At 44.3% G+C, this 12,997-nt stretch overlaps 1 protein-coding gene across 2 annotated transcripts in view; it reads right to left on the reverse strand.

Moving 5' to 3' along the window:
* Positions 1–12,961, reverse strand: part of LOC106574228 (protein TANC1) — a 50,657-nt gene extending 37,696 nt beyond the window's left edge. For both annotated transcript variants that reach the window (XM_014149922.2, XM_014149921.2), the window contains exons 1-7: positions 12,784–12,961; positions 12,189–12,271; positions 8,794–9,012; positions 6,391–6,483; positions 2,257–2,390; positions 869–1,091; positions 1–99 (exon numbers count right to left, since the gene is read on the reverse strand). The exon at positions 1–99 is cut by the window's left edge and continues 183 nt beyond it. In XM_014149922.2, the coding sequence (XP_014005397.1) occupies positions 1–99; positions 869–1,091; positions 2,257–2,390; positions 6,391–6,483; positions 8,794–9,012; positions 12,189–12,249 (829 nt within the window). In that variant the 5' untranslated portion in view covers positions 12,250–12,271; positions 12,784–12,961. The remainder of the gene's footprint in view (positions 100–868; positions 1,092–2,256; positions 2,391–6,390; positions 6,484–8,793; positions 9,013–12,188; positions 12,272–12,783) is intronic.
* Between the last annotated feature and the right edge of the window lie 36 nt (positions 12,962–12,997).

Consider the following 12,997-nt stretch of genomic DNA (forward strand, 5'->3'; position numbering starts at 1 on the left):
GGGGCCCGCCACGCCCAGCGCCCCTCCAGCTGCCATCTTTGCTCAGATCCAGAGTGGAACCACCGCGATCTTCATTCTCAGGAGAGCTGGTGATGGTAGCTGAGGCACAGGGGGAGTAGACAGGGGTAAGGTGATTACAAACGACAAAACCAAACTGTTGACTCCTAATGAGTGCCTTTTGGATAAGATCAAGTTAGGAATAGCTGTCATTTAGGATGAGCTCAAACTCTGCTTCGGTTCACTGTAGTTTTCCAGTCTGGTACGTTGTTGGCAGTGACACTGTATTGAGTTAAAGAGTAAGAGTCCGATCATCAGTCACATCAACAGTGGCGAGACATCAGTCACACATCGACATCATCGCAATCAAACGCTTGTACTGTGCACCCCTTGCCCTTTTTGTATTTACCGAGAAATACAAGCTCTATTTAGGGAGAAAGATGTCCTATTTTAGAAAGTCCAGACCCATACGCAGCAAAGACAGCAACGTCCCAGTTTTGTCAAGAGGGAACTGAAGCCTCTCGACTAAAGTGGCACAGGCAAAAAGAGAGAGAGAGAGAGTTGGGAGATAGAAAGACTTGACTGAGAACTCAAAGCAAGGTGAAACAAGTATGATCTATCTCTATTTCTTCAGTGCTGAGGCCCTTATCTTAATCAGGATTATTGACAATGTGAGTACTGAGATATATTATTGAGATATATTGATGACCAATGGAAGGATGAGACAGTGTTTTTTCTTCCATATAGATCTCACAATCACGTGCACATATCCATTATTTCTCAGGAGGTGAGAAGAGAATACAACACAGAGAAAATATCTGAATTGAAATTGATCCAACTATGGGGATGATGGTCTATATAAGCCACTCACCTATGATTCCGCTATCCTGGCTCTCAAGTGTGGAGCTGGGGCTCCGGCAGGGACTGGGGCTGAGGAGGGTCCCACCTGGGCTGGGGCTGGGATTGGGGAGACAGGAGGGTGGCCCCCCGGTACTGCTACTACCCAGGGTGGAGCAGGGGCTGTCGGAGCATGGAGACGTAGTGCTGCAGGTCAATGTGGAGCATGGGCTCACCACCTGGCCAGAGATATTACACTACAGACAGAGAGGGAGCGAGAGAGGGAGAGAGAGCGATAGTCAGATAGAGGGATGAGAGAGAGAGAAGGGTGAGAGAGGGATGATAGAGAGTGAAAGAGGAGAGAGGGGATGGAAAGAGGGGGGAGTAGGAGATATGAGTCAAGTAGAAAGGGAGGAGAAATGGATAGAACGTGTGGAAAGAGAAGAGAGATATAGAAAGAGAAAGGGCAGGGAGAAGAGAGAGAGAAAGAGGTGTTTTATTTAAAGCTCAGTCTATCTACAAGTACTATCAGAGGTATAGACCCTGTTAGCCCCCTTTCCAGCTGTCCCCAGGTTATGTATGGTATATAGGTCATTGTATATAAGTGTGTGTGTGTGTGTGTGTGTGTGTGTGTGTGTGTGTGTGTGTGTGTGTGTGTGTGTGTGTGTGTGTGTGTGTGTGTGAATCAATGTCCCCCTCTCCTCCCAATGTCCCCAAACCCCAATATCTGCATCCTTCTTCATATGTCTCCAACATACATATCTCCAACAACACTCGAACCCTGCATTTTCTAGATCCTATAGGTCTCAACTCATCCCAGCACTCAGCGTTTCTGCAACGTTAGAGAACGTTCAGCTCAGTGCTATTCCCACCTTACCACCCCATCAGTTATCTGAACCAGGACACGGTACAGCGCTCACAGCCGACACATTGTCTCCATAAAACTGGCTCCATCTGGAGCTCAGGTGGAGGAAGGAGGTTAGGAAAGTGGGGCAATGCTCAAACGGTGATAGAATGACACAGTACAGTATATAAACCTCCTGCAGGCTCAACAGCATGTGGCGAGCCAATGCAACAAGATTAAAAGCAAGATATTCAACTGACATCACATTATGTACACATTCCATAAAGAAAATGCCTTTACAGTATATACTTTCAAATATTAAGTCAAGAGTGCCTCTGGTTTTCTTTTTCAACTGGTAATTTACCTTCAAAGTTGTAGTTTCTAAATTTGCAGCTTAACAAAAACAAACTCTCAATCTTGGTTATCATACAAAACATTGCCTTTAAATCTAATTAAAGAAGCCATACAAAAACTCCTCACTTCAGCTGCAAAGAAAACATATGAGCCTCATTTTCATATTTCTGACATTCTGACACTCTCCCTCCTTCCTTCTACCCATCATCTTTCATTTCACATACCTTCTTTTCCCTCCGGTCCTCCATGGGGGTGCTAGGCGAGGCTGGGGTCCCTTCTCCCAGTAAGAAGCCCAGCCTGGTCATCAGTTCCTGGGTTGAGAAGGTGGAGGAGCTGGGCTGGAGCTCCGCGTGCAGCTCTGGAGGACAGATGGAGAGAGATGACAGACGAGCGGATCGCTGCGAGCAGCACGATACGACCACACCAAACACACACACACACACCGTTCTCTAGCCCAGCACAGTTCAGCTCAGTCCAGCTCAGTTCCTCCTTCCTGCCTTTCCTCCTACCTGGCTACGTCGATTGGATGGAGGATTATGTATACTATGCCGATGGAGGAGAGGTTAATGTATGCATCCACAGGTCAGCAGCAGCAGCAGCGCCGGTCGGCCTCATTACCGATGAAGAGGCTGTGGCTTTCTCAGTCCCTGGCTGCATGACTGAAGCAGCTCTGTCTGCGTGTGTGTCCATATGTGTATGTGTGTGTGCCTGCTCAGCGCTCCCGGTTGGTTAGGAGACAGGCATAGAATCTCAATGAGCTCAGCTCAGCCCTGGCCTCCAGCAGAGGGTAGGCGCCATTGCACCGCCGTCTTTGGCACTGGCTGCCCCGTCCGGACAGATTGGGCTGAGATGAGCAATATGCTGCGTCGATACATCACTGAGAAGGGCCTGATGCCATGACCTTTCACCTCCAGGTCGCCACTGTCACGTCCTGACCCTAGTAAGATGTCATTTTCTATAGTAGAGTAGGGCAGGGCGTGACAGGGGGTGTTTTGGGTTGTTCTATGTTTTCTATTTCTATGTTTAAGTTCTAGTTTGTCTATTTCTATGTTGGGATTGTTTGGGGTTGATCTCTAATTGGAGGCAGCTGATCCTCATTGCCTCTGATTAGAGATCATATTTAAGTAGGGGTTTTTCTCTTCCTGTTTGTGGGTTATTATCGTTTGAGTAGTGTGGTTTCCTCTCTGCGTCATGGTTTGTTGTTTTTGTATATTCAAGTATTTAAGTGTATTGCATTCAGTTTCACGTTTAATAAATATGTGGAACTACGAACACGCTGCATTTTGGTCCGCTCCTTCGAACAGCCGTGACAGCCACTGTACAGATGCAGAGGTGGATGAGGAGAGGGTGTTCAATACGACACCTCTCTATCCTGTTTACATACAACAGTGAGTTGGAAAATATGATGTTTAGGAAACAGAGCTACTATTGAGAGAGATGAGGAAGAAGGGAAGGAATGTGGGAGGGCCAAGACACAGCTTGTTGGGCGTTAGTTACTCTCAACCCTTCTTGGGTTAGACACCTTCTCATCCATCTCTCCCCTCAATCCCTCTTGGGGAAAAGAGTTCCAAAAGGTGAACCCTTTTTGGTTCCAGGTAGAACCCTTTTTGGATTCAGCTAGAACTCATTTGGGTTCCATGTAGAACCCTCTGTGGGAAAGGGTTTTTACATAGAACCCAAAAGGGTTCTTCAAAGGGTTCTCCTGTGGGGACAGCCGGAGAACCGTTTTAGGTTCTAGAATGCACCTTTATTTTCTAAGAGTGTATTCCTCCATCAATTCCCCCTCTCCATCCTGCTCCCCCCCCACTGCCCCCCCCCCACCCCTCAAGCCCTCAGGATTGCCCCCTTTTTTTTCAATCTCACTGTCGATATCCTCTCCCCGCCTCCGCATAATCCATTGCTCTCTCTAATGAACTGTAAAGATGATGCAATACACAGTAAGCAAATAGGAGGAAACAGCCACCACCACCTCACTATTGCATATCCCTCCTCTCTTCTCCGCCTAAAGTCACAACTTCCTCCATCTCTCAGACAAGGGGTGGTGATGAAACGAGCTGACTGGTTAGACGAAAGGCAGGCACCAGCACCTTTCCTACACAGCAGAGATCACATGCAGAGCTGTTAATCACAGACAGTGAGAGAGACAGGAGGACAAACAGACGCTTGGTGGCACACGGGGCTGGACTGTCTGCAAGAGATCTGACTGTCTGGCTGGAGCTCCTGATTCCAACAGTGTACATTACAAATGGGAAAGAAAAAGAGACCGTCAATGCCAGGATAGTTGGGTACCATCTCGGATAGAAATCAAAACAGGGTATCACCTGAACTAAATGAATCCTGTTATGTCACCCTCCATTATCCAGCTTAATGGAAGTAACGTAGTAAACCAACCGTAGTCACAGCAACTGTCACATTAGCAGCTTCCTTCCACATTATCACTCTGATACACGTTCTGTTTCTGTGGAATACATACATCTGAAGTCTTTTGGTCCACACTGGGTCGTGTAATAGACCGGGTGCTGGAGCACGCTTGGTTCTTTCTGGCAGAAGGTTGTTCAATCAAATCTTAGCACACTTCAACTCACTGTGCACAGACGTCAGTTCAACATCTATATTTGAATTACATTTGCTTGAGTTGTCAACTAACGTGAAATCAACAACAGGAAAAGTCATTAGATTAAGGTTCAAAGTTGGGTGAAAAAAAGATGACATTCCCTTACGTTGCTGAGGTTTTGGAAATCCCACGTTGATTCAATGTCATCACATTACATTTTTAGGGGGATAAAATGACGTGGAAACCAGTGGAGGCTGCTGAGGGGAGGACGGCTCCTAGTAATGGCTGGAATGGCGTGAATGGAATGGTATCAAACGTGGTTTGCATGTGATAGCATTCCATTGACTCCATTCCAGCCATTACTATGAGCCGTCCTCCCCTCAGCAGCCTCCACTGGTGGAAACAACGTTGATTCAAGCAGTTTCTGCCCAGTGGGAAGGCACTCTGGTCAAAGCAGAGATCCACAAACACTGAGAACAAGATCTGACTCTGCACCCTCCGTCTCAAGGAAACAACACCTCCTCATCACTCTTATCCGACAGGAGTATTCTTGTTTTTTGTGCAAAAGAGAATAATGATCTGGCCTGTCAAAGTCATTACCAAAGTCAAAGTCATTACCGAACCCTACGCTGAATACACTCAAATGTATTTTACAGCTATTCATTTCTAGTCATTCATTTGTTTGAGTCTGCTGAGGTGGTTTTGAAAGGCAAACCTAATCATCTGATATGATGTCAAAATTATACCTCTGCACCATTCAGGGTTCATTCAAATTCATAACGAGCTAAGCACATGGAAAAGCAAATATGGAAAACGCCACATTGAAAAGTATTGCAAATTAACACAAGATTTTGAAGGAAATGGTAAGTGAATGTATATTATAATTATCTATGTTTACTGTACATTCATAATGGTTACTGGAGATACATTATGGGTCTATGTGGGCAGTGGAAAATGGTGGTTACTGTTTTAAAAAAGCTGTCCTCAAATCACACAACTGTGGCTAAAACTAAACAAGACAAACCGAGAGGGAGAAAGTGAGAGGGAGGGTGTGAGAGGGAGACACAGAGAGAGAGAGAGAGAGAGAGAGAGAGAGAGAGATAGACTGCATCCTCAGTCTATCAGTCTATGTCTCCATCCATTGCCTAAGTGCCCAACTGATTTCCCACCTGAGGTCAGGAAGCTATAATCAGTGAATCTATGCTTTCAGCTCTCCATGGTACTATTAGGACCAACACCTCGTAACTAAAACAACCAGACAATATTGAAAGCTTCATCAATCTAACTCTCAACTGACCTCGGCGTGACAAATTCCAGGAAGGGGGTTCGGAATGATTGAAACACACAGTAAACGGCACGCTGTCGCCGTTGGTTATGAGAAGCAGAGGGAGAAGAGTGGTGCTTGGCAACAAAGAGGGCAGGAGGATGCTGGAGACAGGCTGCTCCGCCTCAGGACTAGCCCCCAGCCTCTCCACATAGACAGCTGTGCAGGGGATGGCTGGCATTTACACTGTTACCCTCAGCACAACTTAGGTTTGACAGGTCGAATAAACACATGCGCATGGACACATGCATCCACGTGCACAAATACGCTTGCACATACTGTACATATGAAAAAATAACAGCAGGCGCTAAATCAACTAACATTTAAACAAAACTATGGAAGATTTGTTCTCTTCTCTCTTTATCCTCTGTACCTCTCTTCCTCCTTTTCCAAATGTACCGTACCGTATATCATTCTCTCTCCCCTCCCGTTGTCTCGTCTCTCATCCACAACTCTCTGTGCAGACACGCTCACACTCACCTCTTTGGGAAGTCTTGCTATTGTTCAGAGCGAAGACGAACGCGTCTCCAGGAAAAGACGGACTCTCCACATACTCCAGCTTCCTGTACGGACCTTCAGTCAGAGCAACAGAGAGAGAGAGAGAGAGAGAGAGAGAGAGAGAGAGAGAGAGAGAGAGAGAGAGAGAGAGAGAAATTCAACTCTTCCAGATGGGATTTGCAGTGGGGAATTTGAATTTCTCCTACCAGTTGGGAGAAGCCAGCATGAGCTTGGATACATGTAGTACAGTATAAACTAATCCCTGTGATGATAACAGTTCAAATCGCCAACATGAGTGTGTGTGTGTGTCCGTGTGTGTGTGTGTGTGTCTGTGTGTGTTGAGGTAAAGGTCCACAATACTACAGTAAACTCGGAGCTTCAGCTTGACGCACACCGCACTGCCACCTAGTGTTACTCAGCTAGAATGCCGAAGACACCAACGTTGAAGACGTCTAAGCATAATCTTCCAAAAAAGGCATACAGTTCCTTTCCAAAGCGGCGCAGCGGGGGCTGGGCACTGGGTCAGTGAGTAAGAGGTTGAACTGTAGAGAGTAGAAACCCAGTTACTACATAACCCTGGCCTGCCACTGACAAATCAAGGCATAGTAGAAATAATCAGAAAGCTAATGACAAACTATCTGCTTTCTAAACTTCCCCAGCATTCAGTCCTTGGAGATACAGTGAGTTGTTGTTATTGATGTATTGTATCCTGGACAGCATGTACATTTGACAATGAGATTTGAGCATAATCTACTATATTTCCCAGGGGAAATAAAGTGCTAGCTGTGTGAATAGCCTTTAATCAATCATTAGGCATGTACTGGCTGTGCTATAAACCCACTGGGCTTAAAAACCAGGCAGAGCCATCATAACCTAATCTCCACAAAGAGCACACAAGAGCCTGTCAGAACCGTGGGAGCTACAGAACAGCACATGTGATGAGCTACAGAACAGCACATGTGATCAATATGCTACGAGCGGGACTCGTCGCTAGGCTAGCAACGAACATAGCAACGAGAACAAGATGACCTGCAAAAAAGAGAATGATGAAAGTATATTCGTTTTTACAGATTATCTTTAGATGTGCCCTTCCCTCTGTGTGTGTGTGTGTGTGTGTGTGTGTGTGTGTGTGTGTGTGTGTGTGTGTGTGTGTGTGTGTGTGTGTGTGTGTGTGTGTGTGTGTGTATGTGTGTGTGTGTGTACAGTTGAAGTCGGAAGTTTACATACACTTCATACACTCATACACATACAATGTACATACACTCGTTTTTCAACCCCTCCACAAATTTCGTGCTAACAAACTATAGTTTTGGCAAGTCGGTTAGGACATCTACTTTGTGCGTGACACAAATAATTTTTCCAACAATTGTTTACAGACAAATTATTTCACTTATAATTCACTGTATCACAATTCCAGTGGGTCAGAAGTTTACATACACTAAGTTGACTGTGCCTTTAAACAGCTTGGAAAATTCCAGAAAATGATGTCATGGCTTTAGGAGCTTCTGATAGGCTAATTGACTAATTGAATGTACTTTGGTGCGAAAAGTGCAAATCAATCCCAGAACAACAGCAAAGGACCTTGTGAAGATGCTGGAGGAAACAGGTACAAAGAACACCATCCCAACCGTGAAGCATGGGGGTGGCAGCATCATATTGTGGGGGTGCTTTGCTGCAGGAGGGACTGGTGCACTTCACAAAATAGATGGCATCATGAGACAGAAAAATTTGTTGGATATATTGAAGCAACATCTCAAGACATCTGTCAGGAAGTTAAAGCTTGGTCGCAAATGGGTCTTCCAAATGGACAATGACACCAAGCATACTTCCAAAGTTGTGGCAAAACGGCTTAAGGACAACAAAGTCAAGGTATTGGAGGAGTGGCCATCTTAAAGCCCTGATCTGAAAGCCATAGAAAATGTGTGGGCAGAACTGAAAAAGCGTATGCGAGCAAGGAGGCCTACAAACCTGACTCAGTTACAACTGGCTCTATCAGGAGGAATGGGACAAAATTCACCCAACTTATTGTGGGAAGCTTGTGGAAGGCTACCCGAAACGTTTGACCCAAGTTAAACAATTTAAAGGCAAAGCTACCAAATACTAATTGAGTGTATGTACACTTCTGACCCACTGGGAATGTGATGAAAGAAATAAAAGCTGAAAGAAATCATTCTCTCTACTATTATTCTGACATTTCACATTCTTAAAATAAAGTGGTGATCCTAACTGACCCAAGGCAGGGAATTCTTACTAGGATTAAATGTCAGGAATTGTGAAAAACTGAGTTTAAATGTATTTGGCCAAGGTGTATGTAAACTTCCCACTTCAACTGTATATGTGTGTTCATTAGAAGAACAAAAGCCTGGTGGATGGCTGTTACAGTACCTGGGGACTTGATGCCCATATGTGAGGGCATTATGTAGGACTGGCGATGGACCAGGGGCGAGGAAGGCAGGGAGATGGACTCCCCCTTAGCCAGCTTCCCCCTCGGCCTGCCCCTTGAGGGGTGGGGGTGGTGGGCACGGCTAGGCTCCTGGTAGTGGGTCACCCAAGCACCAGCACCCCTTCGTTGGATACTGTGGCTGTGGTAATCAGTGACTACGGCTAGCGAGAGGAGAGGGAGATATAGTGGGAAAGGTGAGAGAGATTAAAAGGGGTCGGAAAAGAAAAGAGAGAAGAAATTAAAGTGTAATCAATAACAGGGCCTATCAAAAGGTGTATCTGGAATCGTAAAAGGATAATCCACCCCAAACCACTAATTCCTAAGATTAACAGTGTTAAATAACACTAATTTGTGAAAACAATATTTTTTGTGAACAAATGTTTCATTTTGTCGTTAGAACAAGGTTGGTAGCAACATGTGAAAATCGTACTGGAAATCTGTTGCACCTCAAGTCGACTACAAAACCCACAATGCAATGCTATCTGGGCTGGCTGGGTATTTAGCTTGCTAAGTAGCAAACGTATCTACACACAATGATACCAAAGTCAATATCAGCATGTGAAGTAGCTAGCTATCTGTAAAATGTGCCTAAACCAACTGCACTAACAATTTAGGCGTCTATCTCACCGAGTTCAACCTGCAGTTCATCTCTGACTAGAGTGAGTGCAGAGGATGTTGCTATGGCAACACTGGCCCTTTCCCACCTTTCCCACAGACAGGGCGCATTGTGGGATGGTACTTGAAAGAGAAACTGAGTTGAATCATTTGGTACACTGTTTAGATTGAGCACAAAAAAAGTGTTATTAAATGTGATAGTGTGTTATCCCCTATCTCCAATGAGGAGAACCATGTAGCTCTGACTCGTTCCGACACGATTTCCTGATTTCACAGATGGACCACTTAGAAGTTAAATCATGGAGAGAAAAAATTAGTTTTACTTACAGATAGAACATAGGCTTTCACCAAATTGACAGGAGTTTTATGATTTTTATTTCTAGGGGGTGGGTTATCCCTTTAAACAGGACCGTCAAATACATGTTTTGGAGCAATAATAACTGGACGACATCCCCTTGTATTAAGAGACTGGATCTATTGTTGAAGTGTAGTAGTGGCCCTTTGAAGAGCAGACTGCCTACTGGCAGCTCAGGTCTTTGAGGAAAGTGTGTTCTGCTTTTGTCTCCTCTCTATGCTAAATGTAATCACTGCACAGTTGCAATGATGCTAATGACGTGTGTGTGCATTGCAGTTACTGGCTACATCTGATGCATAGAGTGCAATAAAAACGCAGCACTAACGGGGGCTGGAGTAGTATGTAACGCTACAACAAAATGACATTAAAGCAGTCCATTGCAATTTAGCATGGTTTATACAGTAACCTCATTCCTGTGGAAGACAAGAGAGACAGATGGTCATCTACATTATATAATGCATTTGAACAGACAATCTGCAAGGATACACAGCCTTAAAAAGCAGAACTTACAGGTTATGGACAAAACCAACATTACTAGGTAGGGAGTTGCTATAACTTGATTATAATTAGTTATAAATTCAGGGCCCCTAATCGTGCTGCAAAGTTTCCATTCTCCTTCTCTGATGCCTCTGAGCGAGGCTCCAGGCCACAGCCTTATGGGAAACATATGCTGCTCATCATGTAGTCAGGGAACAACTTTCTCTCTCAAGGCTTTTAATCCAATCTCCAGTCAGCTTCACACGACGTATACCCATAGGCTTGCTTAGACCAGGGGTCGCCAATTACATTCAGCCGCGGGCCAATTTTTCCTTGAGCGGATGGTCGGGCCGGCAGGAACATAGTTATAAATAATTTGTACACTACAAATTGACAGCAATAATCCCAAACAGATATACTGTAGTATTAGACACAAAAAATAATCATTTCAAACCTTGATTATATTGGGATACGATCACATATGTCTCTATTTATGCGTGGGAATACTTGGGAACAGGTTTCCTACATTAAAATCACTTTGAGATTATTTCCTGGTGATTTTACAGCCTTTTATGTCCAACAACGAAAATTATTGAAAATGTACATGCCATTACTAGCATGGCAGTCCACCTTTTGGACTAAATCTATGAACCTAGAGGCATTAATGGTAGATTTCATGGTAGATGAGACTGACACAGTTCTCTGAGTTCTGTAGCTCGTCAACATTAGATGCATTCAATATTTCATGTGCAATATGCTGACTTTGTACCCATATATCTAGAGTGCCTTCTGATTTCCCCAGACTTCTCTAGGGGTGAACACTCACGTTATGAGAAACTGACAACACCCTTGTTGTTACCTCACAGAATGGAACTAACTAGTAGCTACATAACTACTGAAAAGAAGCACGACCCCACGAGGCCCAGCATCAATCTGAATAATAGATTATATGCTACCAAAATAAAGAGGGTTGACTAAAATTATTTAGAACTGGTAAGAAAAGGCTATATACTGTGTCAAGTTGGCTCGATGTCCTTTGGGTGGTGGACCATTCTTGATACACACGGGAAACTGTTGAGCGTGAAAACCCCAGCAGCGTTGCAGTTCTTGACACAAACAGTTGCGCCTGGCATCTACTAGCATACCCTGTTCAAAGGCATTTAAATATTTTGTTTTCCCCTTTGAATGGCACACATAGACAATCCATGCCTCAATTGGCTCAAGGCTTAAAAACACTTCTTTAAGCTGTCTCCTCCCTTTCATCTACACTGATTTGAAGTGGATTTAACAAGTGACACCAATAAGGGTACATAGCTTCCACCTGGATGCACCTGGTCAGTCTGTGACATGGAAAGAGCAGGTGTTCTTACTAATTCTGTATAGTCAGTGTATATCCCTCATGACCCAAAAAAGTTATTGATCATTTCAGTATCTTCTTTTTGTGGGTCAGGGCTGTTTGTTTAACCCACTCCAACTTGTCGTGACACACTTTAGGTCTGAGAGGAACTTACAGCAGTGGGACGCAGCATTCACTGCTTAATTAGGCTAATTGAAATGGCTCTATACTCAAACACCCGGGGACAGAAAATTCGGAGCAGCCCGGTAGCTACCGTCTTCAATTAGGGCGAGTGCTACTAATGTCAAGGATTGGTTTCACTTCGCCAGAAACGATTTCTGCTCCGAGACTGATACAACAGAGATAGTACCCAGATTCCAGAATCATCCCTAAAGCTCCAGAAATCCATCAGTTCCCTATCGGCAAAAAGGTCAACCCACCCTTTTATCAACAAAATCATGTGACACTATTATAGTGAGTGAAAAGGTGTCTAGTAACCTGTCCCAAACTGTAATGGGTGCAGTGTTGTTGATGGTGTTTGTTCTCTTTCCTACCTGGATCCCTCCTGCTCCTCTTCTCTTCTTTCCTATTCCTCCCAAATACTGCTTTGAACATGTTCAACTGATTACAGGGAGTTCTGTGAAAGATAGTCAATACAAATATATTATTCCCTCTGCAAAAAAGTGCTATTGTAGTAGCATGACCATATACTCCTAAATGAGGCAACGCTAGTCATGGGAAGATATGGGTTATGATGAGCCCTAACGTATCCTCATCAGGCACAGTGGTCTGGAATGAAACCTGACAAAGGGAAATGTGGAGAATGGTCAAAATGAATGGATGCAGCTCAATGTGAAATGGATTCCAGATTAGCAAAGGTGAATAGCAGAACATTTGACTTGAAAACAACTGCGAGGCACATGCTGAAATCCGTTTATTTCAACTAACGTTATTACTTACGAATTAATTCACACACGACACAGTAAAAAACATTTTGTTGCAACAACTTTGACGCGGCACATTAACGATTATGTAAACTGTAACGTTAAACAATGTAACGGTTTGTCATGCCCTGATACTTCACGCATCTAGAAGTTGGCTCACAAAACAGCCGACAACCACACATTTAACAGTACAAGCAAAATATACCTGTTAAAAAAAGAAGAGTCAAGTTAAGTTCGTCGACGTTTCTTCAAAACAACGCATTTCCCTCCATAGCTATAGGAATGTTCATTGCATGAGCGGAGATGTGATCCATCCTCGAAGTTGGAGTTGCTGATGAAAGGCTCTCTGTCGTGCGCTTTCTGGGTGCGCGCGCCCTCGAAGTGAACAACGTTTGGATGACAAAATAAATAAATAAATT

This window comes from Salmo salar, chromosome ssa16 (assembly GCF_905237065.1).
Source record: "Salmo salar chromosome ssa16, Ssal_v3.1, whole genome shotgun sequence".
Taxonomy (NCBI): Eukaryota; Metazoa; Chordata; class Actinopteri; order Salmoniformes; family Salmonidae; genus Salmo; species Salmo salar.